This window comes from Microcebus murinus, chromosome 19, assembly GCF_040939455.1.
Source record: "Microcebus murinus isolate Inina chromosome 19, M.murinus_Inina_mat1.0, whole genome shotgun sequence".
NCBI classification, from domain to species: Eukaryota; Metazoa; Chordata; class Mammalia; order Primates; family Cheirogaleidae; genus Microcebus; species Microcebus murinus.
In genome coordinates, this window is record NC_134122.1 from 2796592 (window position 1) to 2822557 (window position 25966).

Here is a 25966-nt window from a genome sequence, read left to right on the forward strand (position 1 = left end):
GGAGATTGATATTTCCTGCTGATTGTCTAATTTTTTTTCTTTTAATATGGAACACTTCATGAATTTGCATGTCATCCTTGTGCAGGGGCCATGCTAATCTTCTCTATTCCAATTTTAGTATATGTGCTGTGGAAGAGAGCACGGATTGTCTAATTTTTACTAAGAGCTGCTAAATCCTACCTGACTGGTGCACGGTGATTAAACAATGACAAACTGGTTGATGAAAAACGGCTCAGACCACAAAAAAAATCCTGACAAGTCTTCCAGTTAATGCTCTCAATTTGTCACTGAGACACCCTGAATGTCTCAAAAGAGTCAGAAATCTAGTGGCTCACAGCATCCGAACCTGCTCCAAGGAGAGAGACATTTCTCCAGGCAGAGAGGGCAGGGAGAAAAGACTACTAACAAGTATCTTTCTGAAATCCAGGGCTGTGTTTTCGGAGGAGGAATTGTGTCTTTGCTCCATCCCCACATCCCCTCCAGCAGGAAGACTCCTTCCCTGAATGTGGGTGTCAGTTCCCCACTTCCAAGGTGAAGCTGCCCCGAGGGCATTGCCCGCTGTCCTGGGCCTCCCGGCAGGGCGTCAAACTGAACTTTAGGGACCCTGCCCCAGCAACCAAACGACAGAGAGTTGCCAGGTGATTTCCAGACCAAAGACCTCAGGATCGCGGGAAGCAAACGCGAACGCGGCCCCCTCAGCTCAGCTTTCCACCCCGCGTAGGCTCGAACTCCCGACTCGGGTGGCCCGACAGCCCTCCTGTCGGCGCTGGGCTGTGGCCCTCCCTCCGCCGTCACCCCATTCGGTCGCTCTGGCCTGCGGGGAGGCGGGGTGCCCTAGGGTCGCGTCTGGCAGCGTCCCCCGCAGGCGGGGCGAACCCTCAGCCCGGCAGGGTCCACTCTCCCCGGCCGGCCGAGCGGAGAGGGGTTGGCGAGTTCGCACTGACCCAAACTCCCAGGTCCAGCCTTGCGGTCCAGCCGGAGGCACGGACCGTGCTGTGAGGGGCGGGCACCGGGAAAGAGACGCCCCGGGGGCCTGAGGCCGCCCCCAAAAGGTGGACCTATGTTTGCATGCGGTGGGAGGCTCCTCTTTGCGTTCACTCGCCCTGGAAGGGGATAGTGAAAGGATGGAGGAGACGAGAAAGGAGAGCAGGGAAACCAAAGGGGCAGGTGCAGGCATCGAGAAGGAGTGATGGGGCCTGGGCCAGAATGGGGGCAGTGAGGAGGGACACATGTTGACAAGAGGTAAGCCCTTAGGACTTAATGTGGGCCCAGACCAGTCTAAATTGTGGGATGTCGCCCAAGGTCATTGAAATTCTGGCCTGACCTGTCTTTCCTGCTCCCCTCTGCCAGAAGCCCCCAGGCAACCACCCAGGGACCTTGCAGCTTCCTGGGGGATATGCATGCTCACACCCAGAGACTGGGCTCCCCAACTTTAAAGCTCAGCTCAAAAGTCACACAGGATGCTCTGATTCTCCCCCCTGCCCCCCCACCATCCAAGTGCTCTCGGTAGCCCCGGTCCTTACGTATCCAATGGGGCTTTGTTGCTATTCAGGTGTCAATCTCCAACACCTCGCTTATTGTCCAGTACTGGGGAACAGTAACATGAAGCTTCCAGAAACAATGAGTACTTTGAAAATGGATGTGACTCATTCACTCTGGGAATCTACTACCACTGGAAAAGAATAAAGGTGTTTGATGCAATGACCCAAACTAAAAGGAACTATAGAGCTGTCAGGTCCTCACCTGACATCCCCAACTTCCTCCACAATCTATTCTGCCCCAGCTGGAAAGGTCTCTCAAAGGAGGCCAAACTTCGTGCTGAGGATACTTACAACTCTCTTGTCTCCCCAGTCCCAGTGTACTGTCATTCTGGGCAAATCTTAAAAAACTAAAAAAGTCAAGCAGCTTGATGTTAAAGGTCTCCCAGGTTCCACTGGGCTGCAGACTCAACAAAGGAACATAAAGCAAGCCTAAATGTAATGTAAACAGGGTGCCCCATGGAAAAGTTACTTTATTTTTTCTACAAGTTCTGGATAATAAAATTAAGATAGCAGGGGCAGAGTGGTGGCTCACACTTGTAATCCTAGCACTCAGGGAGGCTGAGGCAGGCAGATCGCTCGAGGTCAGGAGTTTGAAAATTAAGAGAGCAAAAAGAAATAACTAATGAATTAACTTTACAAGGTAAAATATCAGCAATAACTGATTATAATCAAAAAGGATCCCACTTACGGTAACAACAAACGTGGGAATAACAATAAAAATACGTATGAGGACTCCATTAAAAGAAAACTATATTTACAACTTGAATGGAGAAAATTTTTTTCAGATGTAAATTCTTCCCAAATTAATTTTACTTAAATTAAGAATAAAGTCCCAGTTGATGTCTGGGAGAGGCTTGAATAAATTTTATGCTGAAATTGAATCAGAAGAACAGGTAAGAATAGCTTGCATGTTTTTGAAAATGGAAAATGGGCATTTGCCTTTTATTTAAACAGACATTAATCAGTGATTAAAATGGTAAGGTACTAGAATAAGAGTAGACACAAGTACTACATTTAGTCATTAATTTTATACCATAGTTGCCTAGTATTGACCAATGGAACAGAATACATGCATTTCAGAAAACTCAAATATACAAAAAGAAAACATTAAAAGCCAATGAGGAAGAATTATCCTAACAAAGCTTGTTATTTGTAAGTATCAACTTAAATGTTCACCATCATACTAAAACGGGAACAGCCATAAAGATACCATGCTTTTGATTATAAAATTGGCATAGCGTAAAAATACTCAATGCTGGGATTGGTGCACTGAGAGATGTACTTTCAGACTAATGGTAGGAATGTAAAAACAATTAGGCAGTGTCTACCAAAAATTTTTTAAAAGTTCATTCTCTCTAGCCTCTCTTTGACTTGGTAGTCTAATTTTCAATAATCTACCTTAAGGTAATAGTTTGAAACTTTTCTGCAAAAAGGCGTTCACCATATTATTTACTTTGAAAAATAGGAAGCAGATACTTGTTCAATAGGAGAATGGTTCAACTGATACGGTACATCCTATTTGAGGTTTTTGAAGAGATTTTAATGACATGAGGGAAATTCTCAGAAATAGTGTAGCATGATGGTTACAAGCCTGAGCTTAGGCATTAAATAGAATTTAAAGCTTATGTCTGCTTCTATGATCTTTGTCAAGTTAACATCTTTAAACTGTTTCCTTGTATATTTAAAAATGGGGGAGTTTACTATGAAGACTAAGCACATGTAAATAATACTATATATGCAACAAATGCTAACTTATTAATATTAAAGCATAAAATGTTAAGATAATAAGATATAAAATTTTATTTACAATGTAATATGCCTATTTTTAAATATATGATATAAACCAAAGTGTTAAGAGGAGGTTTATAGGTTTATATATCACTGGGCATTGATATCATTGTTCAATTGAATTAGCTGCTTTTTATCTCTTTTTTATATATCTTTTTCTTTATATATTTTCTATAATTAACATGTTACTTCTACAATAAGAGGTAAATAAGCACTAAATAGGTGATAACAGAATTAAGAAAGCAGTGTGTTCCAACTTAAATTGAAAACCTAGTCTGGGTGCAGTGGCTTACGCTTGTAATCCTAGCACTCTGGGAGGCTGAGGCGGGCGGATCTCTCTAGCTCAGGAGTTCAAGACCAGCTTGAGCAAGAGCGAGCCCCCATCTCTGTTAAAAATAGAAAGAAATTATCTGGACAACTAAAAATATATAGAAAAAAAAATTAGCCAGGCATGGAGGCACATGCCTGTAGTCCCAGCTACCAGGGAGGCTGAGGCAGGAGGATTGCTTGAGCCCAGGAGTTTGAGGTTGCTGTGAGCTAGGCTGATGCCATGGCACTCTAGCCCGGGCAACAGAGTGTCTCAAAAAAAAAAAAAAAAAAGAAAAAGAAAACCTAATCTATCCTTATTTTCTTAAAGTTAACTAGAACTAGTCAGCATATAACTTATTTGTTATATGATGTGAATACATTAAGATGGAATTTACACTAATGCTTCTTTCACAGGTATTCCACTATAGATAATCTGGGATAATAACTTCCTAATTATTCAAATCCTATCTAAAATAGAAAAAAATGAATTTACAAAACACAAATTCATTTGAAAAATAAATTTAAAGAAGCAAATTTATTATTTTCAAACTGTATATTTTATAACCAATATATAAATGGGCATTGATATGCAAAATAATGTCAGTTGATAAAACATGACAATTCACAACAGGCCTATATCATATATTATTATACAACTGCAAAAATCTCTAAACACAAAATCTAATTACTAGAACCAGAAGTTGAAGGCCCATTGAAGGAATCCTTAATATTATGAGGCCTAGGTTTCAAAAAGCTACCAATTCTTGAATGGGTTCTACTCTGGAATTGTTTCTTCACTATTTCTTGTTGCATCTCTTTCAGTGTGAAATGGAACCTTTGAAATTCAGGTGTGGCATCAACAAAATCAAGAAGGTAGTCCAAACTTTCTCTAACAGAAGATAATTTAAATTCAGTCTGCTTCTCAGCTCCTCCTTTTAGAACAACTTTGGTAATCCCACCTTTTGTTTCTGGGGGACACCCCTTTTCTTTATCATCTCCATTTAACCACATCCTATCATCATCCAGCTTGGTTTCTAATTCTCCACATTTTTCAAGAATTTCTCTATAATCCCCATCTTCTAGGCCTTGAAGATCATATTCTGGTTCCTTTTTGCAAAGAAGATTTTCCCATGCATTTGCTATGGTTATTTGTTTTATTTCATCCCAGCTTTTTGCCCAGTTAAAAATTGCACTTTTTACATTGTAGATTTTAATTTTAGAAACTCCTTTTTCTCCTTTATCTTGCTCATCCTCACTTTCTTCAAAAATTACAAGACTCTCTTCAAGTTGCTTCCATCTATAAAGTCGTTTGCAGCTCAAGATCACACCTTGATTCATTGGTTGAATCAAGGTTGAAGTGTTATGGGGAAAGAACATGCATTTTATCCGACCATCCTCACTAATTAGTGATTCAGGGGAAGGGTGAGCTGGGGAATTGTCCAGAAGTAACAAGGCCCTGACATCCTCTTCATGGAATCTTAGAACATTAAGCTGGAAATGCCGGACCTCAGGTACAAAGTTTTGAAAAAACCATTCTGAAAACAATTCTCTGGTGAACCAAACATCTTTACTAGATTTATATATCACTGGTAATGTACTTGTTTCCTCTTTCACACTTTTGGGGAGGTTTGATTTTCCAATAATGATTGATTTTAACTTATGAGTTCCATCTGCATTTGCACATAAAAGGGCAGACAACCGTTCTTTGTTTATTTTCTTCCCTGGCAGGCAGATATCTTTTCTACTTGCCTGAGTATTTTCTGGCATTGACTTCCAAAAGAGGTCAGTCTCATCCCCACTGTATAGCTGAGCCAGACGCAGTTTCTCTTCTTTGATTATCATGGACAGTTTTTGTCGAAATGGCTCAACATTTTCAGAAGCTGAACTTAGGACTTGTTCGCCACATACTTTTCGGTTCCCAATTGCATGCCTGTTTCGAAATCTGAAAAGCCAACCAGTGCTTGCTTTGAAGTCTGTTCGCCCAAAACACTGTGCAAATCTCTCGGCAGCAGCCTGAAGCTCCACGCCTCTAACAGGGACACCAGCTGAGCGTTTCTGTTGGTACCACATGTAGACTGCATCATCTACATCGCCATATTTGGCTCCCGTTGTCCTCTTTCTCTTCTCAGCCCCTACTAATGGCATGTCCTGCTTCAGTACGAAGTCCAAAATCAATTTCTTATTCTTTTTAATGTCATAAAATGTTGATTTACTGATTCCAAATTCATCCATTACACTTTTAAGTGATCGTCCAGCTTCAATCCTACTTAGAACCTTCATTTTCTCCTCCAAATTCAGTGTTGTGTATTTCCCTCTCTTATTCATACTGAATGATTTTGAATAACCAACAGGAGAAAACAAAGGAAAAACCCTTACTGTATTGGAAAAAAATGTTTTAAAAAACAAAAAACTAGCTCAAAGCCCCAGAAGGCACAGGGATTTGTACTGGTGGCTAATAGGTTGAAAGGGATTATCAGTACTGAAGAGCTAGTCTGGAGGTAAAGGTCTTACGTACTCAGAAAGTTGCCATTGCCAAAGTCCTGTCTGGCTGTTACTACTGAAAGACATGAATGATCAGTTTTCGGAATCTCCCTGCTCCTTCTCTTCTCCCTTGACAAATATAGCAGCCCCAGTCAGGAATGACAGAGATACCTGCACATTTTCCCTAACTATAGAGGAAAAGAGACAAAATGAAGAGAAGAGGCATTCAGTGAGATGTGCCCACAAGAAGAGTCCAAGGTAGGATTAGTCTCAATAAAAAGTGATGCGTGAAAAGAAGGGAGTGTAAACGACTTAAAGGCAAGAACAGAGTAACCTTGTATAGCAGAGATGTATGGCTTCTCTCCTTCCAAGAAGACCTGATTTTACCACACTGCCAGAAAAAAAATGGTACTCATATTGCTCTGTATGTAGTGTTTGTTCACTGGGTAGCAGTTCATCTACCTGGATAAAGACTACAAGCTGCAAGGACACTGAATTGGGGTGTCTGGAGGGCTGGAATTTGGGAACAGTCATATAGAATCTTGAAAAGAAAGTAGTTTCTGTTGTACATATGAATGAAATCCAACTTTTACTGCATTCACTATAGCATTCTCACAGACTAAGCTTTAACCTGAGTGCCTCTTATATTTGCTAAGGTAATTTCTAAGTACATAAACAATTTAATATATTTGTTAGTGGCATTTTTCCACTCTTAAATCTTCTTCCTTGGGTAAATGTGATGTATTCTTGAGTGTCATTTTTCACTGAAACTATTCTCTATTTGAAATATTAACAAGTTTCAGAATCATGGCAATTCTTAGAAATGAGCCCCAAAATTTTACAAATATTTTACCATACTTTCAAAATTTAAAAGATCTGTCTTCATTTGTTTTCCTAAATTTATCTTAGGGATTTCAGTAACATACTTTTCATGTTTGAACTTTTATTTCTCTTCAGTGTATATTTTACTTAATTTGAACCAAGACTCAATTTTTCCACAGCCTGAAGAAATCTAATAGGTTTCTATACTGGTGTTTCTGATCAATTCTTTCCCATAAATCCTTCTCTTAGAAAACTCTTCTATTGCTCTGTGCTCTCAAATATTCCTTTGAGGTCCTCCTGTTGCTGCTCAAAGCCATTCCAGGTCCTTAGAAATGTCCTAGTTTCGATTAATTTCATGGTTCTCATTCCAGATACACAATCTCATGGGAAGAAACAAAAACTGCCACTTTTATCCATTCCAGGTGCTATGAAGAAAGAAAAGTATGTCAGAGAAATGAGGAAAATGATTATCTCAGTTATTCTTTGTCTTCTTTAGGGCAAAGCCTGACAGCCCCATTCATTCCCCAACTATTAATACATAGAGTATTGTCAAGTCTCTCATCTAGGAACCCAGAAGAGTCACACCATTGGTTTTCCTCTAACATTTATTGCAAGAAATGGCAGGTTTGGGTTATGGGGCACTGAAAAGATCATGAAAGAATATGATAGTAATTAAGGGATAGAGCCAGTGACAGGCTAAGATCAAGCAGTTTTATAATACAGGCAGTTTTTACTAAGGCAATTATTAAAGGTAACTTTTATGAATGGAAAAAGAAGAAAAAAGTATTTTTAAGCCAGTAGTAGCACCATTAACTCCAGCCAGTCACCCAGCAAAAATATTCAGTGCACTGGATAATTGTGTGGGTCTCTCAGAATTAATTCAGTGTATTTGCTTTCCTTGTTTCTCAGCTGTACATTCATCACTTCTGAAAGTGCCCAAGTGGGGAGATGAAGCAAAAGGAAAGACTCAGGGAATTTTTGTGGGCTCCACAGTAAGAATATGCAACTCTGGCCCAAACCACACAATGAAAATCATCAGTGCCTCCTTCCCTACTCACAATGTGTGTCTTGCTGCTTCTTTCCACAGGGTCTCTTTTCCTACTTCCTTCTCCCTTCAACCAACTCTCTACCTATGTTATGAATTAGGTCTGTCAGTGACAACCAAGGGCATTGCTGGCCAGACTTCATTTATTCAACTTAATTCTAATTATATGCTCAGCATTGGGCCAGATGATGAGACTCTCACTGTCAAGGACATTACTGTCCATTAGTTCTAAGAGACTGGGAACAATAATTACTTTTGAAGAAATTAAGTCTCAACCTGACTGACAGTCTAAGGAAATCATGATTCTAATGAACCTGCTTTGACACATATGCAAGTGACTTAGGCAGATGTTCATTATTATTGTCTCTTTTTAGTCTCTTTCTCTTACTTAGAAAGGATCAAGATCTATGCCTTGGAGAAGTATGTTACCATCTATCCAAAAGCAAAAATAGCATAATGGCTTGGTAATGGCCTCTGATCTTCGTTCTCACCTTAAACTTACCTCAGATGAACTGCCCTAGAAAGAAGTTCCATCAAAAACCCTCAATGGTGGTTTGAGATTTACTTTCTTAAACGTAATCTCATTCCCATTCAAAGGACTCCAGTATAAGGTCCACATGAACTTATTTTCTAATTTTTTAAACTCTTCCTCTAAATAAATGTAGCCCAACTCAGTAAAAACGTACTACAGATCATTTCAGCTTTCAAGCCTTTGCTCTTACCCTCCCATGTGTCTGAAATGTATCCCCACTTCCTGCTGTGGGCAAAATTTCTCAAGGTCTTTTATAATTTTCCCCAACTCAAAATCAACTTTTATTCCTTGGAGTTCTCACAGTGTTCAGCTGATGTTTTATTACTACCTTGTGTTACAGATATTCGTGAAACTGCTTCAGTCCTTTTATTAGATTGCTTAAGGACAAAGATGTCTTACTCCATAGCCCTGGCTATACATAGTAAACTTTAAAATCCTTGACTAGTATAGGCTAACATTACAAAGAAATTAATAATCTGGAGATCACTGACAACCGCAAATACTCAGATTCTTATAACTATTCAGGAAATACTTATAGAATGCCTATCTTACCCAAGTGACTATGCTAGACACTGCAAGAGATACAAGATGAAAACAAGATTCCCATCTTCCAGGGAAGCATACGGTAGTGGAAAAGGCAGAAGATATTACAAGAGAGCTACATTCCAGTTTAGCAGCTGCCACTGGTAGGTGGACTATGTGACTCTGAGCAAGTCACTCCTGAGGTCTCAATTTCTCTGTCAAGGAGCAATATAAATGGAACCTATTCACACGTTAAAAACACACAAGAAAAATAAACATAATAGTTGTGAGAAATGCGCCAGACGACCCAGAAACGGTGCAAATCCCTCAGGGGCCATAGTTCCTGATCTAGCGACTGGGCTGACCGGGGCAAAAGTGCGTCTTCCTCGAGGAGGCTGCGACGAACCCAGCAAAGGCAGCTCAAGCTCGGACGGCTGGGCCGCAGGAAGCCGGGGAGCGGCGCGCTCAGTGGGGAGGCAGCCCCTCGACACCCGGGCGGCGACCCTTACCGGGCGAGGCTCCCGGTGACCAGACGCCGCCGGCCAGCCCCCGAAAGTCACGCAGGAAAGATGGGGACGCGCGACGCCTCCCACAGTGGGGACACGACACAGCGACACCCACGCGACGAGCCGGTGCGGGGCCTTCTAGGCTTCAGCGGGCCCGAAGACTCGCCTCCGCGGCCGTGCCGGGCTAGCGGCTGGTTCCCCGCGGAGGGAGAGAGGAAGGCAAGAGCACTCGCCACCGCGGCCGGACCGGCTCCTGCGCTAGGGGCGGGCATCCACCCGGCCGGACTACGCGAAGCCCTCGGCAACGCGTCACTTCCGCTTCCGGTCTGCGCGCGGGCTCTCCACCGCGACTGAGGTGCGTAGGGCCGGGCTCCCGTCCCTCAGGGGCCGAGAGGGGCTGTGTGGACGCCGGCGGTGCCAGGCCTCCGTCCCCAACGCTGGCTGCCGCGCGCCTCGCCACACCCGCCTCCGAGTGGTGCGGGGCGGACAGCTGCGCTCCTCAGAGTGGCGGTGGCGGCTCGCATCTGAGCCTGAGAAGGCTGGAAGGGGCCTCCACGGAAGCCGACCTGTCCGAGGTAATAACCGAGAAGCTGCTTCCCCTTGGGCTTCGGCTCCGGAGTCCCCCGAGCGGTAGCGGCCGCTTCCAGAAGGGCGGGGGGAGGCAGCCATCTTCCGCGGGCGGCGGCCCGGGCCGGAGGCAGGGCCGCGGGCGGGCTCCGGAAGCTGTTCTCGCGTCCCGTCGCGCGGCTGCTGCGCGGGCGGCGGCTGGAGCTCGCTCGGACACTGCGCGCCTGCCCCGTGCCCGCGGGCGCGCCCGTCGCAGACCGAGGCGGTGGCGAATCCCAGTGGGGGCGGGCAGTAGTGTCTACCGCTGCGCCCGGAGACGCTGTCCAGCTCCCGCTGGCGTTTCTGTGGCTGTGTTACTACAGGCGGACAGGTCAGTTCTGCCTAATGCTGGTGCAGAAACACAGGAACTGCCCCCGTGCCTCCGGAGCCGCGGTGGGCAGCAAAGAGCCAGCTATTTCTTTGAATACTGGTGGCATCCTAGGTAGAATTTCGGTGCTGTTTCTGGCTCACCGCAGGGAAAGTGAGGCTTACAAGACCATCCTCAGCCCCACTTAAGGTCTTAATGGCCTTTGAAGAAGTACAAAGTCAGCAGAAGGATCACCTGAATCATCACCGACTCATTGTTGCCTTTTAACGACTTGATGTTTTTGTAAACAAAGCCCAGCTGTAATTTTTTCCAGGTCAAGTAAACAGAAATTTTGCATAAATCATCTGCTTAGTGCCCTTTGTACGTCTTGCAGGGAAGAGTATAAGCATCTACTTGCTTAGTTGAGAGACACTTTCTGAGAAGAATAGGCTATTTTTCCCCCAAATGACCTTCCTTCTGTAGTAGACACCCCCAATCAGTCGTTTCAGTTATCCATGGTCAACTACTGTCCGAAAATATTAAATGCAAAATTCCAGAGATAAACAATCCATGAGTTTTAAATAACTTTTATTACAGTATATTGTTTTAATTTTTTGTTTTGTGAGTATTGTTAATCTCTTGCTGTGCCTAATTTATAAATAAATCCTTATTGTAGGTGTGTATCCATGGAAAAAACAATGTATATGTGGTCTGCTATTTGAGGTTTAGGCATCTGCCAAACATCTTGGAACATATGCCCCATAGATAAGGAGGACTGCTGTACTTTGGGCTCACTGTCTCAGGTCTCCTGCCAGTATTCATACTGTGGAAAAGATAATATCAAGTGCTTTTTGAAGTGAAGGCTTCCATCTTCACAAGAGGATGAAGAGTCATAGAAGTTGTACCCCCTTACTAAAGACAGAGACTGGGGTGATCTATTAAAATTTAAAAGAAACTCAGAATGTTTTTCTAGTCTTATTTTCTCCTACTCTTCCCTTATGGGGATAGTGGAATAGGAGGCACACCAGTGAAATCTTTGGGTAATCCCCAAAGCTCCTTTCAGCCAGTGGGTGCCAGTTTTCTTACATACCAGCCTTTCTTGAATTGTTTTCTGGTTTTTTTTTTTTTGTTTTTTTTTTGAGACAGAGTCTCACTTTGTTGCCCAGGCTAGAGTGAGTGCCGTGGCGTCAGCCTAGCTCACAGCAACCTCAATCTCCGGGGCTCAGCGATCCTCCTGCCTCAGCCTCCCGAGTAGCTGGGACTACAGGCATGCGCCACCATGCCCAGCTAATTTTTTGTATATATATATTTTTAGTTGGTCAATTACTTTCTTTCTATTTTTGGTAGAGACAGGGTCTCGCTCTCGCTCAGGCTGGTTTCGAACTCCTGACCTTGAGCAATCCACCCGCCTCGGCCTCCCAAAGTGCTAGGATTACAGGCGTGAGCCACCGCGCCCGGCCTGTTTTGTTTTTTTGAGACAGAGTCTCGCTTGTTGACCAGGCTAGAGTGAGTGCCGTGGCGTCAGCCTAGCTCACAGCAACCTCAAACTCCTGGGCTCAAGCAATCCTTCTGCCTCAGCCTCCCGAGTAGCTGGGACTACAGACATGTGCCACCATGCCTGGCTAATTTTCTATATATATTAGTTGGCCAATTAATTTCTTTCTATTTTTTTATAGTAGAGACGGGGTCTTGCTCTTGCTCAGGCTGGTTTCGAACTCCTGACCTCAAGCAATCCGCCCACCTCAGCCTCCCAGAGTGCTAGGATTACAGGCGTGAGCCACCGCGCCCGGCTTGTTTTGTTTTGTTTTTTTTAAAGGGCAAAGTCATCAACTGGAATTTGTCTTCTCTCAGCTGTGCTGTGCTTCAGGTGAATAATAGAAGAGAAGAGAAACAAAGGGCCTGGTAGTTGATTTTTTTTTTTTTTTTTTTTGAGACAGAGTCTCACTTTGTTGCCCAGGCTAGAGTGAGTGCCGTGGCATCAGCCTGGCTCACAGCAACCTCAATCTCCTGGGCTCAGAGATCCTACTGTCTCAGCCTCCCGAGTAGCTGGGACTACAGGCATGCGCCACCATGCCCGGCTAATTTTTTGTATATATATTTTTAGTTGGTCAATTAATTTCTTTCTATTTTTGGTAGAGACGGGGTCTCGCTCAGGCTGGTTTCGAACTCCTGACCTTGAGCAATCCGCCCGCCTCGGCCTCCCAAAGTGCTAGGATTACAGGCGTGAGCCACCGCGCCCGGCCTTGGTAGTTGATTTTGAAGGGAAGGGAAGGACAGGATCTTTTCTGTTCATTTTTCTCTAGCAAGTAATAAGGTTCATGTGACTTTGTTACTGACATGTACACTTCTTTTGCCCCCAGTGCCTTTAGGAAGAAGATCTTATTTATTTTTTACCAGACCAGACGGGACCTCAGTTGTTAAAGGTGGCACCAGTTGGGTGTCTGACACACGAGCAAAACTTCCTAGAGCAAAATGATGATGGTGGATCTGAAGGTGGCTGAGTATTTGGACCCAGAGATCAAGGCTCTGTGGGAGACCAAAGAGCCTGTGAGAGTGAGCTCCAGTCACAGTAAAAAATCTACACACACAGACAGTCTTGATCTCAAGAGACCTTGCTGGCACTTCCGGAATTTCCACTATCATGAAGCAGCTGGACCACGTGAGGCTGTCAGTCAACTTCAAGAATTATGCCATCTTTGGCTGAGGCCAGAGATCCACTCAAAAGAGCAGATATTAGAACTGTTGGTGCTAGAGCAGTTCCTGACTATTCTCCCCAGGGAAACACAGACTCAGATGCAGAAGCACCATCCACAGAGCATTGAGGAGGCTGTGGACCTGGTAGAACACTTGCAGAGGGAATCTGGGCAAACAAGGAATGGGGTGAGAAGAAAGATTCCTGTCATATACAGTGCAATAGGATGAAGGTGGATATAGTGAGGGTGAGGGCAGTTAATTGAGAAATGAGATGGATTATGTCACCATTTTGTTCTTTCTTTAGGACTGTTAAGGTGGCACTCAAAGCTACAAGCCCACAGGAAAGTCAGTCCATAGGTTTCAGAAATTGTGATAGACTTTGCTGGCTTTAGAAAAAGTGTAGCTTTTTGCTGTCTTTGGAGCCAGGGTGAATTGAGGGTGATGGGCCTAGTCTGGTTTGGCCAAGGAGACAGGACTTGATTTCTTACAAACAGAATTAGAAGGCAACAAAGTGTCAGGTAGGAGAGGGCAGATCCAAAAAGGGGAGTATACTTAGAGACCAAAGGAGAGCAAGGACATTAAAGAGAGTGAGAAATAAAACAGCTAGGGGAAGACTGCAAAGGAAGAGAAAAAGAAAGAAAAAAGGGAAACAAAGATTTGGAAAAGAAAAATCCTAGCAGAATAATGAGGAAAAGACGCCAAGAGGTAGTGCCCTCCCTTTAATAGATAAGAGCCTCTACTGCCCTCCCTTAATGTTTGGTTTTTGGCTTTGCTGACAAGTAGGGAGTGAGGGTATGCCCTTGGGCAGATGGCAACACCTGCTGGCCTTGGGCCTGCTGTGAAGAATACAGGGCAGGACATATGTTTGGTGTCAAAATCATTTAGAGGTTGGTTGGAGCCACTCTTCCTGCCCCTTTTTTCTCTATTCTATCCTCATTCTCTGTGAAACCCTTCCTGGCCATAGGGAAAATAATGGCTGAGAGGAAAATTTTTTTATTTCTTTAATTCTTAGAAGAACTTAAAAGACAGAAAAGCACTAAAGTGGGGATCTAAGTCAAGATAGAAGGCCTGATAAGGCAGCATGAGAATTGGCGGCGTGCCCAACCCTGCTAGTAGCTTGAGCGGGACTGTATGCAGTGAAGAGGCTGCTGTATTGGAGGACTGGCAGTAGCCACAGCTTTTATCCTTTTACTATGTTTTTCTCAGATGTATAGATAGTTAATGAAACATTGATGGCCTAATTTCTCTTTAAAGCCCTTTGTCATTTCCTTTACTTTCTCACACTTCCCACAATGTTGGCTGTATATCTTTTCCTCCTTCTACCTTCTCCCTTCCCCCCACCAAACCGAAAGTCTTGTAGTAATGAGGATGGGGATTATTTCTAGGTTGCAGTCCATGAGCTGGGAAAGGAGACAGTGCTGTTGGGAGAAACAGCAGAGGCCCCAGGCTTCAGGTCAGAGCCAGCAGAGTCCCATCCAGTGAGCGATTCCCAGGATGAAGAATTTTGGAATACATGCCAGGGTCTACAAGAACAGCTGAACAGGAATACACATAAAGAAACTGAGCCTGTGTATGAAAGGGGTAAGGAGCTTCATGATAATTTCCTTCTCCTGGGAGCTGTGACAAATAATTAGTTCAGCCAACATGTCATGGGCATTTTTTGGGTACCCAGCTCTATGGATTTGTAAAAGCAGCCACAATAGCAGTTAAGATGTCCTGCAGGTAGCAGTAGAATATACCAATTGTGGGTGAAGCTGGAGGTTGGCCTAAGGTACAGAAATACCTAAACCACAGAACTCTGGTAATAACACTATGAACTCTGTTCCTGAGAGAAAAATGGAGAGGAGGGAAAGAGATGGAGTTGGAAAGCTTGGGGCTACCTCATCATGAAATAAAGAAGTATTTGGGATCAGAAATGGGTTATTAGTTGCAGAATGTGAAAACAATTGTGTACCAGGAAAAAAAAAATAAAAAAAAAAACTTCATCTCCTACCATACACTGGAGTCCCTGAGTACTTCATTTTAAAATACTTTTAATTTTTGTCTAACTCAGAAAAATATATATCATGAGAAACATAAAAAGGTATGTTTTTTTTATTTCTCATGAAAACTGAAGAAACTGTCAACTGGGCAGCTGGTTCTAGGGGCTGGTAGATACTTGGTTCTTATTTATGAGGAGGGCACTTGTGGCATCACACACAACACACAGTGTCCCATCAGGATGTTCATAGAAATGAGAGATTTCCTCTGGCTCTTTTCTACCCACAGCTGTGCCTGCTCAACAGATTCTAGCCTTTCCTGAGCAGACAAACACCAAAGACTGGACAGTGGTACCTGAGCTCCTCTTGCCTGAGTCCCAGGTGAGCTGTGCTTTCCAGCAGTTCAGGGCGGCCTTTCCCTGTTGCTCGTGATTCTTAGAGAGGTTTGTTAGCCCGTGTGTTCTCCCCTGGGGAACTGGGTCTCTCCCAGGCTGTTTGCTGATCCCTTGGCTCCTTCCTCTCTGCCTTCTAACTTTTTATAAACATCATGTACTGGTCATTTCTTCAGAGTCTGACCTAGCATGCAGTTCATAGCCAGGTGGTCGGGCTGCTTCTGCAGTGGCAAGTTCTGAGCTGAAGTCAATTCTCTTCTTTAGAGCTTGTTGACATTTGAAGAAGTGGCCATGTATTTTTCCCAGGAAGAATGGGAGTTACTGGATCCCACTCAGAAGACCCTCTACAATGATGTAATGCAGGAAAACTATGAGACTATCATCTCTCTAGGTAAAGATCCTCCCTTCCCTTTGTGTAGAAGTTGAGTGATCTATCTTGTTCAGTGTGCTGAGAATGAACCCCTGTGAGAGGGTCTTACTGTTCCAGTAGCTGGTTGGTTCTCAACTAGATGGTGTTGGGGGAGGGAGAAGGTAGTATATCCAGGTCACCTGGGAAGCCTTTTCCATGTGCACATGCTCATTCCTTATCCTGGGTAGAATTCTTGATCCCTAACCTGCTCTTGTCCCCAAACCTGCTCTGCCATGTCTTTCCCATCTCAGTAAAGGGCACCACCAGTATCCTATTGTTCAGGGCAGAAAATGTAGTCATCCTTTAATCTGATCGTGCTCTCATACCCCACTATTAATCCCTTAGCAAGTTCTCTTAGCTCCACTTTGACATACCCTGAGTCCAACAATGTCTCAGCTTCTTGCACTGTTAGCATCCTGGCCTAAGCCAGAGTCATCTCAAACCAGGTCTAGTTTAATAGCTTTCTAACTGGCACCCCTGCCTCTATTCTTGCCCTCACACCATCTGTTTTCTACACAGCAGCCAGAGTGATCTTTTAAAAACCTAATCAGATCATGGTATTTCCTTTCTTCAGAAGCCTGCAGTCAGTTCTTAACCATATTCAGAAAGAAATCTAATCTCCTTTCCAAGGGCCGAGGACCCTCCACCCTCATCTGCTACTCACACCCCTTGGCCCTTGCTCATTCCTCTGTAGCCACAGTCTTCTTGCTATTATTTGAACTTGTCAAATTTATTTCTACCCTCCTGTTGCCTTTATTTGGCACATTGGAGTTCCTGAGTACTTCATTTTCAAACATCTCTAAGTTTTGCCCAAATAGAACAATTTATGTCATGCAAGGGAAAAAAATACTGTTTTTAACTTCATTCTTGAAATCAGGACAGTCATCTAGGGAACTGGTTCTAGGGGCTGGTAGTTAGTTGGTTCTAATTTATAATTAGAAAGCCACTTCTAGTCCCCTCCCACACTCTTATAAAGGTGTCCCATCCTTACTGAGAGAATTAGTATCTTCTGTATTTTAGAAATGAGCTCAGGATGTTCATAGACAGAAACAAGAAATTTCCTCTGGCTCTTTTCCACCCACAGCTGTGCCTGCTCAACAAATTCTAGTCTTTCCTGAGCAGACAAACACCAAAGACTGGACAGTGGTACCTGAGCTCCTCTTGCCTGAGTCCCAGGTGAGCTGTGCTTTTCAGCAGACCTTACCTACCTTTCCCTGCTGCCCAAGACCTACACTGCCCAGCAGGTTCCCTGAGGCATCTTAGCCCCAGAGGTTCTATCCTAGACAATTAGGCTTGGCCCAGGGGGAACTGAGTCCTTCCCAGGCTTTTTGCTGATCCCTTGGCTCCTTCCTCTCTGCCTTCTAACTTTTTATAAACATCATGTACTGGTCATTTCTTCAGAGTCTGACCTAGCATGCAGTTCATAGCCAGGTGGTCGGGCTGCTTCTGCAGTGGCAAGTTCTGAGCTGAAGTCAATTCTCTTCTTTAGAGCTTGTTGACATTTGAAGAAGTGGCCATGTATTTTTCCCAGGAAGAATGGGAGTTACTGGATCCCACTCAGAAGACCCTCTACAATGATGTAATGCAGGAAAACTATGAGACTATCATCTCTCTAGGTAAAGATTCTCCCTTCCCTTTGTGTAGAAGTTGAGTGATCTATCTTGTTCAGTGTGCTGAGAATGAACCCCTGTGAGAGGGTCTTACTGTTCTAGTAGCTGGTTGGTTCTCAACTAGATGGTGTTGGGGGAGGGAGAAGGTAGTATATCCAGGTCACCTGGGAAGCCTTTTCCATGTGCACATGCTCATTCCTTATCCTGGGTAGAATTCTTGATCCCTAACCTGCTCTTGTCCCCAAACCTGCTCTGCCATGTCTTTCCCATCTCAGTAAAGGGCACCACCAGTATCCTATTGTTCAGGGCAGAAAATGTAGTCATCCTTTAATCTGATCGTGCTCTCATACCCCACTATTAATCCCTTAGCAAGTTCTCTTAGCTCCACTCTGACATACCCTGAGTCCAACAATGTCTCAGCTTCTTGCACTGTTAGCATCCTGGCCTAAGCCAGAGTCATCTCAAACCAGGTCTACTTTAGTAGCTTTCTAACTGATACCCCTGCCTCTTACTCTTGCCCCACAGTCTGTTTTCTGCACAGCAGCCAGAGTGATCTTTTAAAAACCTAATCAGATCATGGTATTTCCTTGCTTCAAAAATCTGTGGTCACTTACTTTCAGAAAAAATCCAAACTTCTTACCAAGACCTCCGGACCCTCCAGGATCTGGTTCCTGTTCACCTTTGTGCCCTTGCTCAGTTCCTCTTTAGCCATGCTGGTTGTCTTGCTGTTACTGGAACTTACCATGCTCATTTCTGCTTTCCCTTTTCTTCTCCCTGCCACACTTTTCTACCACATAGTGAAATTCTCACTTTCAGGTCTCTGCTGAAATATGTCTTTCTCACAGAGGCCTTCCGCATAATCTTATCTAAAATAGCTTCACAGGAGTGGAATTTTGTGATGCTCTTTTACCAGTTCAGTTTTCTTCAACACACTTATCACTTCCTGACATTATTTTGTTTGTTTATTGATGAATTGTCTCACTCTCCTACTAGAACGTAAGCTCCATGAAATCAGGGTACTTTGTCATCTTCACCACTATATTCCCAGCCCATAGGTCAGTGCTTAGCACACCATAGCCACTCTGTACATATTTATTGAATGAATGAATGTGAATGAATGACAAACAGTCCCATACCTGGTCATCTGTATTTAGAGTCTGTTTCCTCTACCTGCATGTGAGCTGGGGATCTATAGGAATATTAAAAATCTATCCTAGTTCAGGGCCTGGGACTAAATAAATAAAAGCAAAGTAAAAACTAACTAATAATGATAGATCTATCACTTGTGCCTATGATACTGAACCTATTGGCTCTGCTATCACTGATCTAATATAGGATGAAGCCTAAAGAGTTAATAGGACCAGCCTATATTCCCCATAACCTCTGGTGCTTGGTTCACCATTGGTTGAAGATGGGGTATTCTTAGTGCAGAAGAGGGAGAATATGTGCTGGATTCCTGTTCCCTGTATCCTCTTCATTGATCCACCTTAGGTTTATTTCTTAGTCTCTACTTTGCACATCTACTCATAAGTACAGTATAGCGTAAATATCATACTAGATTGTAAATTCTATCGATTTAACCATTTGGGGTAACAAACTATAACAATGTCCTTTGGTTTCCTGAAATAGTCAGGAATTTGTGTACTAATTCACTGTTAAGTTACCAGTCCTTGACCTCATTTTGTCCATTTCACAGCATTATTTGTGCTTCCCAAACCTAAAGTGATCTCCTGTCTAGAGCATGGGGAAGAACCGTGGGTTCAAGTATCCCTGGAGTTGAAGGACAGTGCTGGCGAGTCCTCTACAGGTAAAGACACCACGGGAAGAAGAGAAACGTGCCTTGATATGAGCCTTTACAAGGGCTTAACGTTTTAAGATTCTACTCCTCTGTTTTAAAATTGATCATTGAAGTTTTCTTTCCATTCCTGTGATTTTCTGGTTCTGGGATACACATAGCTGATTCTTATATTTATTCTAGCAGGGTTAAAGCTCAAACGTGACACTGAAAATCATCAGCCTATGTCTCTTTCTGACTTGGAAATACAAGTGCCAGTAGGCATAGTACCAAAAAAGACCAAAGTGAAAATTTCCCAGAAAACAACAGGCAAAGAAAATCATGGTGATATGCACAGAGTGGGGAAATGGCGCCGAGATTTTCCAGCGAAGAAAAGAAAGAAACTTTCAACCTGGAAACAAGAGCTGCTGAAACTTATGGATCTTCACAAGAAAAGCTGTGCAGGAGAGAAGCCATTTAAATGTCAGGAATGTGGGAAAACCTTCAGAGTTAGCTCTGACCTTATTAAGCACCAAAGAATTCACACTGAAGAGAAACCCTATAAATGTCAACAATGTGATAAGAGATTTAGATGGAGTTCAGATCTTAATAAGCACTTAACAACACACCAAGGAATAAAACCATATAAATGTTCATGGTGTGGGAAAAGCTTCAGTCAAAATACAAATCTACACACACACCAAAGAACTCACACAGGAGAAAAGCCCTTTACATGTCATGAATGTGGAAAAAAATTCAGTCAGAACTCCCACCTCATTAAACACCGGAGAACTCACACGGGTGAGCAGCCTTATACCTGTAACATATGCAGGAGAAACTTCAGCAGGCGGTCAAGCCTTCTTAGACACCAGAAACTTCACTTGTGAAGGGAAGCTTGTCCAGTGTCCTCATTCTGAAGAAATTCACCAAATGCAGCTTAACACTAAAGTTTATGAAAAAATACAAAAATCATGAAGCATGAGGAATTTTTCATTATTGGAAAATTTGGGGGTATAAACGTCGTATTTCACAGAAAGGAATCAAGATTGGCTCTGCAGGGGGTACACTAGTAGTTGTACTACTTACTATTTTTACTTTTAACCGTCAGGGAATTCCTTAGCAGGAGAGGTTTTAGGAGAATTCTGAATAAGGGGAAAGGCCATTTTGGGATTCTCTCTGGAAAGATAGAAAATTTGGTTACAAGTAGCAGATACAGCCAATCAGTAGTCTTCTGTGACCATAGAAGTAAATATTGTTGGTTTTGCATTGATCTTCCTAGTCACTCTTGAACATGTACAGTAGTAACATTTGTAGCATGGTCTTCCAAAACAGAAAGCAATAACATGCATGTTTGTTTAATTGCATACCATTCTCTTCAGGGTAGTAGGTTTACCAATTTCAGTAGTGTTGGGGAGCAGAAATGAATTCTAATGTACAGGTTTCAAGAACCAAATTGGATTTTCTTCATTTCTTTTGTCATTGGACACTGTTTACAAAGTTGGAAATCATTTGAGTTCCTTCTTGAACTTTTTAGTAACTTCTGCTCTTGAATCTTTTTGTAACAATTTTTACTGATGAAATCATATTTCCTTTACCACTGGGAAATCTGCCAGATGAACTAATAATGCACTATTTTATGCCTTTGATTGGTGGTGTTTGGAAAATGGAAACATCTCTAATGAGATCATATGGAAACTGGTTGGAATTTGTACCCATGGAATATATATTAGACATAAAGAAGAATTTTCTACGATAAAAGAAACTGGACTTGTTTCCTTACCTCACAGTGTCAGTCGGATAAAGCAGCCATAAAAATTAGCAGTTCCCCAAGGCCTCAAAGAAAATTAATGGGCGTTCAGGATCATCTCAGGTTTTTGTTTGTTTACTTCTAAATTTAGCCTTTGTTTGTTATTGAGAACAAGAGACTCAGGTTTGTGTGGGAACTGGAGTGTATGTGCTGCACGCAGGATCCTGTGGCTCATGGCATGGAGACCTGGGCATCCAGTCAGTAAGAGACTGGGTTCTTGAGAGGTTTGGAAACTGATGCTGAGTGTTGGGCAAGGATTAGCAAATCCACATCCATGTTGTTTTGTCTTATACTGTAAGCTATACCTATCTCTGTTCTCTCCAGCACAGCATTTAACAGCAGCCTCAGGTAATAAATTCGATGACTGTTGAAAGTCTGTATAGCTATGGATTTTCTTATAACTTACTTGTTTAGCCTCAGCTGTGACTCAGGTGTGTTATTCTTAGAGCTTTTAGGTATATCAGGAAAGGGATTAAAGAAATTATCTCTTCCAAATCTTTTATTTTATGAATGAGGAAGTTAATGTTCAAAGAGGTGCAAAGTACTGGCTTAAGACCCCATTGTAAGAGGGTGTGTTAGCTGTCGCTTAGCTTCAGTCAGGTATGGCAGGAATAAGCAAGATAAGTTTGTTATCCCTGCACAAATAGTGTGGATAATATAGTGTTGTATCTCTTCCTAGCTTATAAAACATTCTTGTTTTTTGATTGGTTATTGAAATAAATCTCCATTATCTTTATAAATAGAGATAACATTCAATTCAGGGTTGTTCCGGAGATTAGATGGATTGATGAAAGTAAAGCACTTGTCCAGGTGTGGTGGCTCACTCCTGGAATCCTAGCACTTTGGGAGGCCCAAGCAGGATGATCACTTGAGGCCACAAATTTGAGACCAGCCTGGGCAACATAACAAGGCCACATCTCTTTAAAAAAAATAATAATAATTAGCCAAGCATGGGGTGGCACATGCCTGTAGTCCTAGCTGTTTGAGAGGCCGAGGCAGGAGGAGTGCTTGAACCCAGGAGTTTGAGGCTGCAGTGACCTATGCCACTGCACCCTAGCCTGGGCAACAGAATGATACCCTGTCTTAAAAAAAAAAAAAAAAAGCAAAGCACCCTAAAACAGGTCCTGGCCTACCGTAGATGCACAATCAGTGTGCGTTTCTGTCCCTTTCATCTGCTCCGTAGTGTTAGGTTAGGCTGACTGACTGCATTAAAGAGGCAAATGCCTCTAGAGACACCAGGAATGCTGGACAGAGATGTGTCCTTGGGGAGGCAGATTCCTCAAAATCCCTACTCATTTCTATGTGACAAACTCACTGATCTTCCGCAAACGCCACTCTCACCACTTTTCCATTCATAAAGCCTCAGCAGCTTCCCAGTTCCCACGTGTTAAGCTTGTTTAGCTGCCTAGTTTGGCCTCAAGGCCCTTCATCAGCTGTACTCACCCCATAAACAACCCTCTCTTTTCCTCTTTACCAGTTCACTTACTCTCCAAGCTGAGACAAGTTGTTAATCTTTTTTTTTTTTTTAAATACCTTTTAAGAGCAATTTTAGATTTATGGAAAAGTTGAACAGAAAGTACAGAAAGTACTCATATACTTCCTACCCTCACACACACTCATAGTCTCTCCCACCACTGTCAACATCTGCCATGAGAATGGAACATTTCCTACCCTCAGCAAACCTACAAAAATGAAGCATGTTATATCCTCGCCCCCATTCCCATCCACACCAGACACTGCTGGTACTATCCTTAAGGAAATCTTCCACCTCAACAGACCATCCAGGTCCCTGATCTCTGGCCACAGCTTCACACCTATGTTGCAGTTTTAGAAGATATGGTTCAATGCCCCTTGTTCTATTCTGGGAGCTTTACATGTAGGGAGTGTAACGGACATTTGTTGGCTGCTTCCTAGCATCTATTTCACCTTTCCTCCTTCCCAACAACCCATTTCCATTTGGAGATCTGAGAGGTTCCTGATCCTGGTTTCCAAGAGTGGAGAATGTGACCTAATCTACTTAGAGAAGGATTCTACCTCCTCGGTTAGATGATGGCTCAGGGTTAAGCATATGACCTTAAGCTGGTTGTATCAGGGCTTTTGCGAGAAATGCTAGACAAATCCAGCTCTTGCTGGATGGAACACGTAACCCAGTCACTGTAGATGGTCTTCTTGAAATTAGGAGAGATGCGAGCATTAGGATGAAACCAACATCATAGGAGATAGAGCAGAATGATAGAAATTCAGTCATTGCTTACATCACTGAGCTGTAGGATCAAGTATCACCTGATGCCAAGAAAGGCTCTGGAAACTTTGTAGGTACATGAATATATGTATTGCCATTATTATTATTTTTTTTTTATTTTGACAGCAGCCTGTATCTGTATGCCTTTATTATTTAAGCCAGTGTGAATTGGGGTTTCTGTTGTATTTGAAAGAATCGTAATAAATGTATAAAGTAATAACTGATTTAAAATAATATGTATAGGAGATGAATAATCTTTAAATATGCCTATTTAAAAGCTTTTTAAAAATGGAAATTATCAAATATACATAAAAATAAAGAATAGTATGATGAACCCCCTGTGGGCCTCAAAAATTATGAACATTTTGTCAGTCTTGTTTCATTTATCCCCTCCAGGGTTTTGTTTGTTTGTTTGTATTTTGTTTGTTTTGAGAGTTATTTGTTTTGGAGCATTTTAAGGCAAATCTCAGGCAGTATAATATTCATTTATAAATAGTTCAATTTGTAAGAGAGAAGCAATTCTTGATAATTTCTGCCCTAAACTATCTGTGACTAAGAGCTCCCACTCCACGGAGGAGGCCGTCATTCCCCCAGGAACAAGGTTAATTGAGAAGAGGGTATCTGCATTTCTCTCCCCCAGAGGGTAACCAAAACTTGACCAACAACTTCTCAAGATGGCTTTGCAAGTGGACCCTCTTGGCCTCCTCCCTGGGGTTCCATTTATGAGAACACCAGGCATCCTAAATGCCTCATAATGAGGGTGGTCCAGAGGGATTATGGATGCCTGTAATGATCACTAGAGCAACTCATTAATAACTTGAAACTACATGATCTACTGTTGCACTTTTAACAAGCCCCAGAGTGATTCGCTCATTGAGTTCAGTGGCATCAGTTAATTGTTGGTTTCCTGGAGCCTTAAAGAACAAAATAATAATAATAATTACCCTCAAATATATATAGGGCATTTCCCTAGGAGCTCAAAGTACATTCAGAAGAGTTTCTCATTTACCTACTTGCATTGGCTTTAAGTTTCTTTTTCTTGAAATAATATTTAAATGAATATTCAAAGCATTTCATTATTATTCACCCCTCTCTTAATACTCCTGCTTGATTATATTTCTTTTTAATTGGCATTTGACCATCACATTTGGGTAACTTCTAAGAAGAAAAATTACCTGGAAATTTAATATCTTTGTTCTACATTCTTCCTCATTTGTTATCATGTTTCCTCTTAATGAGTTTTTCTCTCCTTGACCTTTATTGGTGTCCATTCCTTCCCTTTCTCTTGCTGGAGTTATTCTAAAGTAATTACTTTGTGTTTTAACACTGGGTGCCCTGATAGTCAAGAAGGGTGGTCGTCTGGGAGGCCTGGGCTGGGGAGGGGGAGGGTTGGGGGGATTGCTTGAGGTCAGGAGTTTGAGACCAGCCTGAGCAAGAGTGAGACCTTGTCTCTACCAAAAATAGAAAAAATTAGCCGAGTGTGGTGGCATAGGCCTGTAGTTGCAGCTACTTGGGAGACTGAGGCAGTAGGATCACTTGACCCCAGGAGTTTGAAGTTGTGATGAGCTATGATGATGCCACTGCACTCTAGACCAGACAACAGAGCAAGACTCTGTCTCAAAAAAAAAAAAAAAAGTGTGGTACAAACTGTTTTGAATGATCCTTTACGGCCAATTGATATTAATACTTTCCATATTTTATCAACCAAGAGTTCTTTGCAACCAGAATTCCTAGTACCATAAGCTATTGTGTATTTATTACCTTCTATGATTGCCCAAATTGAACCTTATATTAATCTGCTAACAAAAACTGGTTTTGTCCTTCTCTCTGCCTAAGGATGTTTGTTCCCTAAAACTTTTTTTTTTTTTAATGAGGCAAGGTCTTGCTCTATCACCCAAGCTGGAGTTCATTGGCCTTATAATAGCTCACTGCAGCCTCCAACTCCTGGACTTAAACAGTCCTTCTGCTTCAGCCTCCTAAGTAGGTGAGACTACAGGACACATACAACCAGGCCTGGCTAATTTTTCTATTTTTTTGTAGAGGTGGGGTCTCTCTCTTGCTCAGGATGGCCTTGAACTCCTGACCTCAAGCAATCCTCCTACCTTGGCCTCCCCAAGTGCTAGGCTTACTGGCATGAACCACTGCACCTAGCCCAAGTTCCCCAAAACTGTTTGAAAGATATGTACTCTGTATGGTCATTTATTCATTCAACATTGGGAAAATATTTTTTACTTTTTATTTTTATTTTTTTACAGCTAGGGTCTTGCATTATCTCCCAGGCTAGACTGCAATGGTACAATCATACCTCACTATAGCCTTGAACTCCTGGGCTCAATCTTCCTCGGACTCCCAAAGTGCTGGGATTACAGGCATGAGCAACTGTGCCCAGTCATGGAAAATATTTATTGAGCACTTTTTATGTGCCAGGCATTGTTTTAGGTATAGGGATTTTATGTTTACAAACATTTTGGGTTTTGTTTTTGCTTCTACAGAATATTGGATTTTAGATAAATAGGGCATTTTCTAGGCTTCTTTACATTGTTTAAATAAACAATTTAAATAATATTTGTATCATTTCCATTTGGTCAACTGATTGGCTT

The 25966-nt window shown here is 42.6% G+C and overlaps 2 protein-coding genes and 1 non-coding gene across 7 annotated transcripts in view; 1 reads left to right on the forward strand and 2 right to left on the reverse strand.

Moving 5' to 3' along the window:
• Positions 1-40: 40 nt before the first annotated feature.
• On the reverse strand, positions 41-142 carry LOC142862554 (U6 spliceosomal RNA). Its single transcript, XR_012913627.1, has one exon. It is a non-coding gene; the product is annotated as a U6 spliceosomal RNA (small nuclear RNA).
• Positions 143-4154: 4012 nt separating this feature from the next.
• On the reverse strand, positions 4155-9680 carry TIGD7 (tigger transposable element derived 7). Its single transcript, XM_012743714.3, has 2 exons — positions 9550-9680; positions 4155-7366 (listed from the first exon to the last, which is right to left on the reverse strand). The coding sequence occupies exon 2, from the start codon at positions 5961-5963 to the stop codon at positions 4320-4322; it is 1644 nt and encodes a 547-aa protein (XP_012599168.1). The 5' UTR covers positions 5964-7366; positions 9550-9680; the 3' UTR covers positions 4155-4319.
• Positions 9681-9841: 161 nt separating this feature from the next.
• ZNF75A (zinc finger protein 75A) overlaps positions 9842-25966 on the forward strand; it is a 60834-nt gene continuing 44709 nt past the window's right edge. For 2 of the 5 annotated variants that reach the window (XM_075995017.1, XM_075995016.1), the window contains exons 1-8: positions 9845-10121; positions 12820-13339; positions 14539-14734; positions 15422-15513; positions 15789-15915; positions 17018-17109; positions 17423-17549; positions 19240-19350. In XM_075995017.1, coding sequence (XP_075851132.1) covers positions 12932-13339; positions 14539-14734; positions 15422-15513; positions 15789-15915; positions 17018-17109; positions 17423-17549; positions 19240-19350 — 1153 coding nt within the window. In that variant the 5' untranslated portion in view covers positions 9845-10121; positions 12820-12931. The other 3 variants (XM_012743710.3, XM_012743711.3, XM_075995015.1) reach the window with 3 other exon arrangements.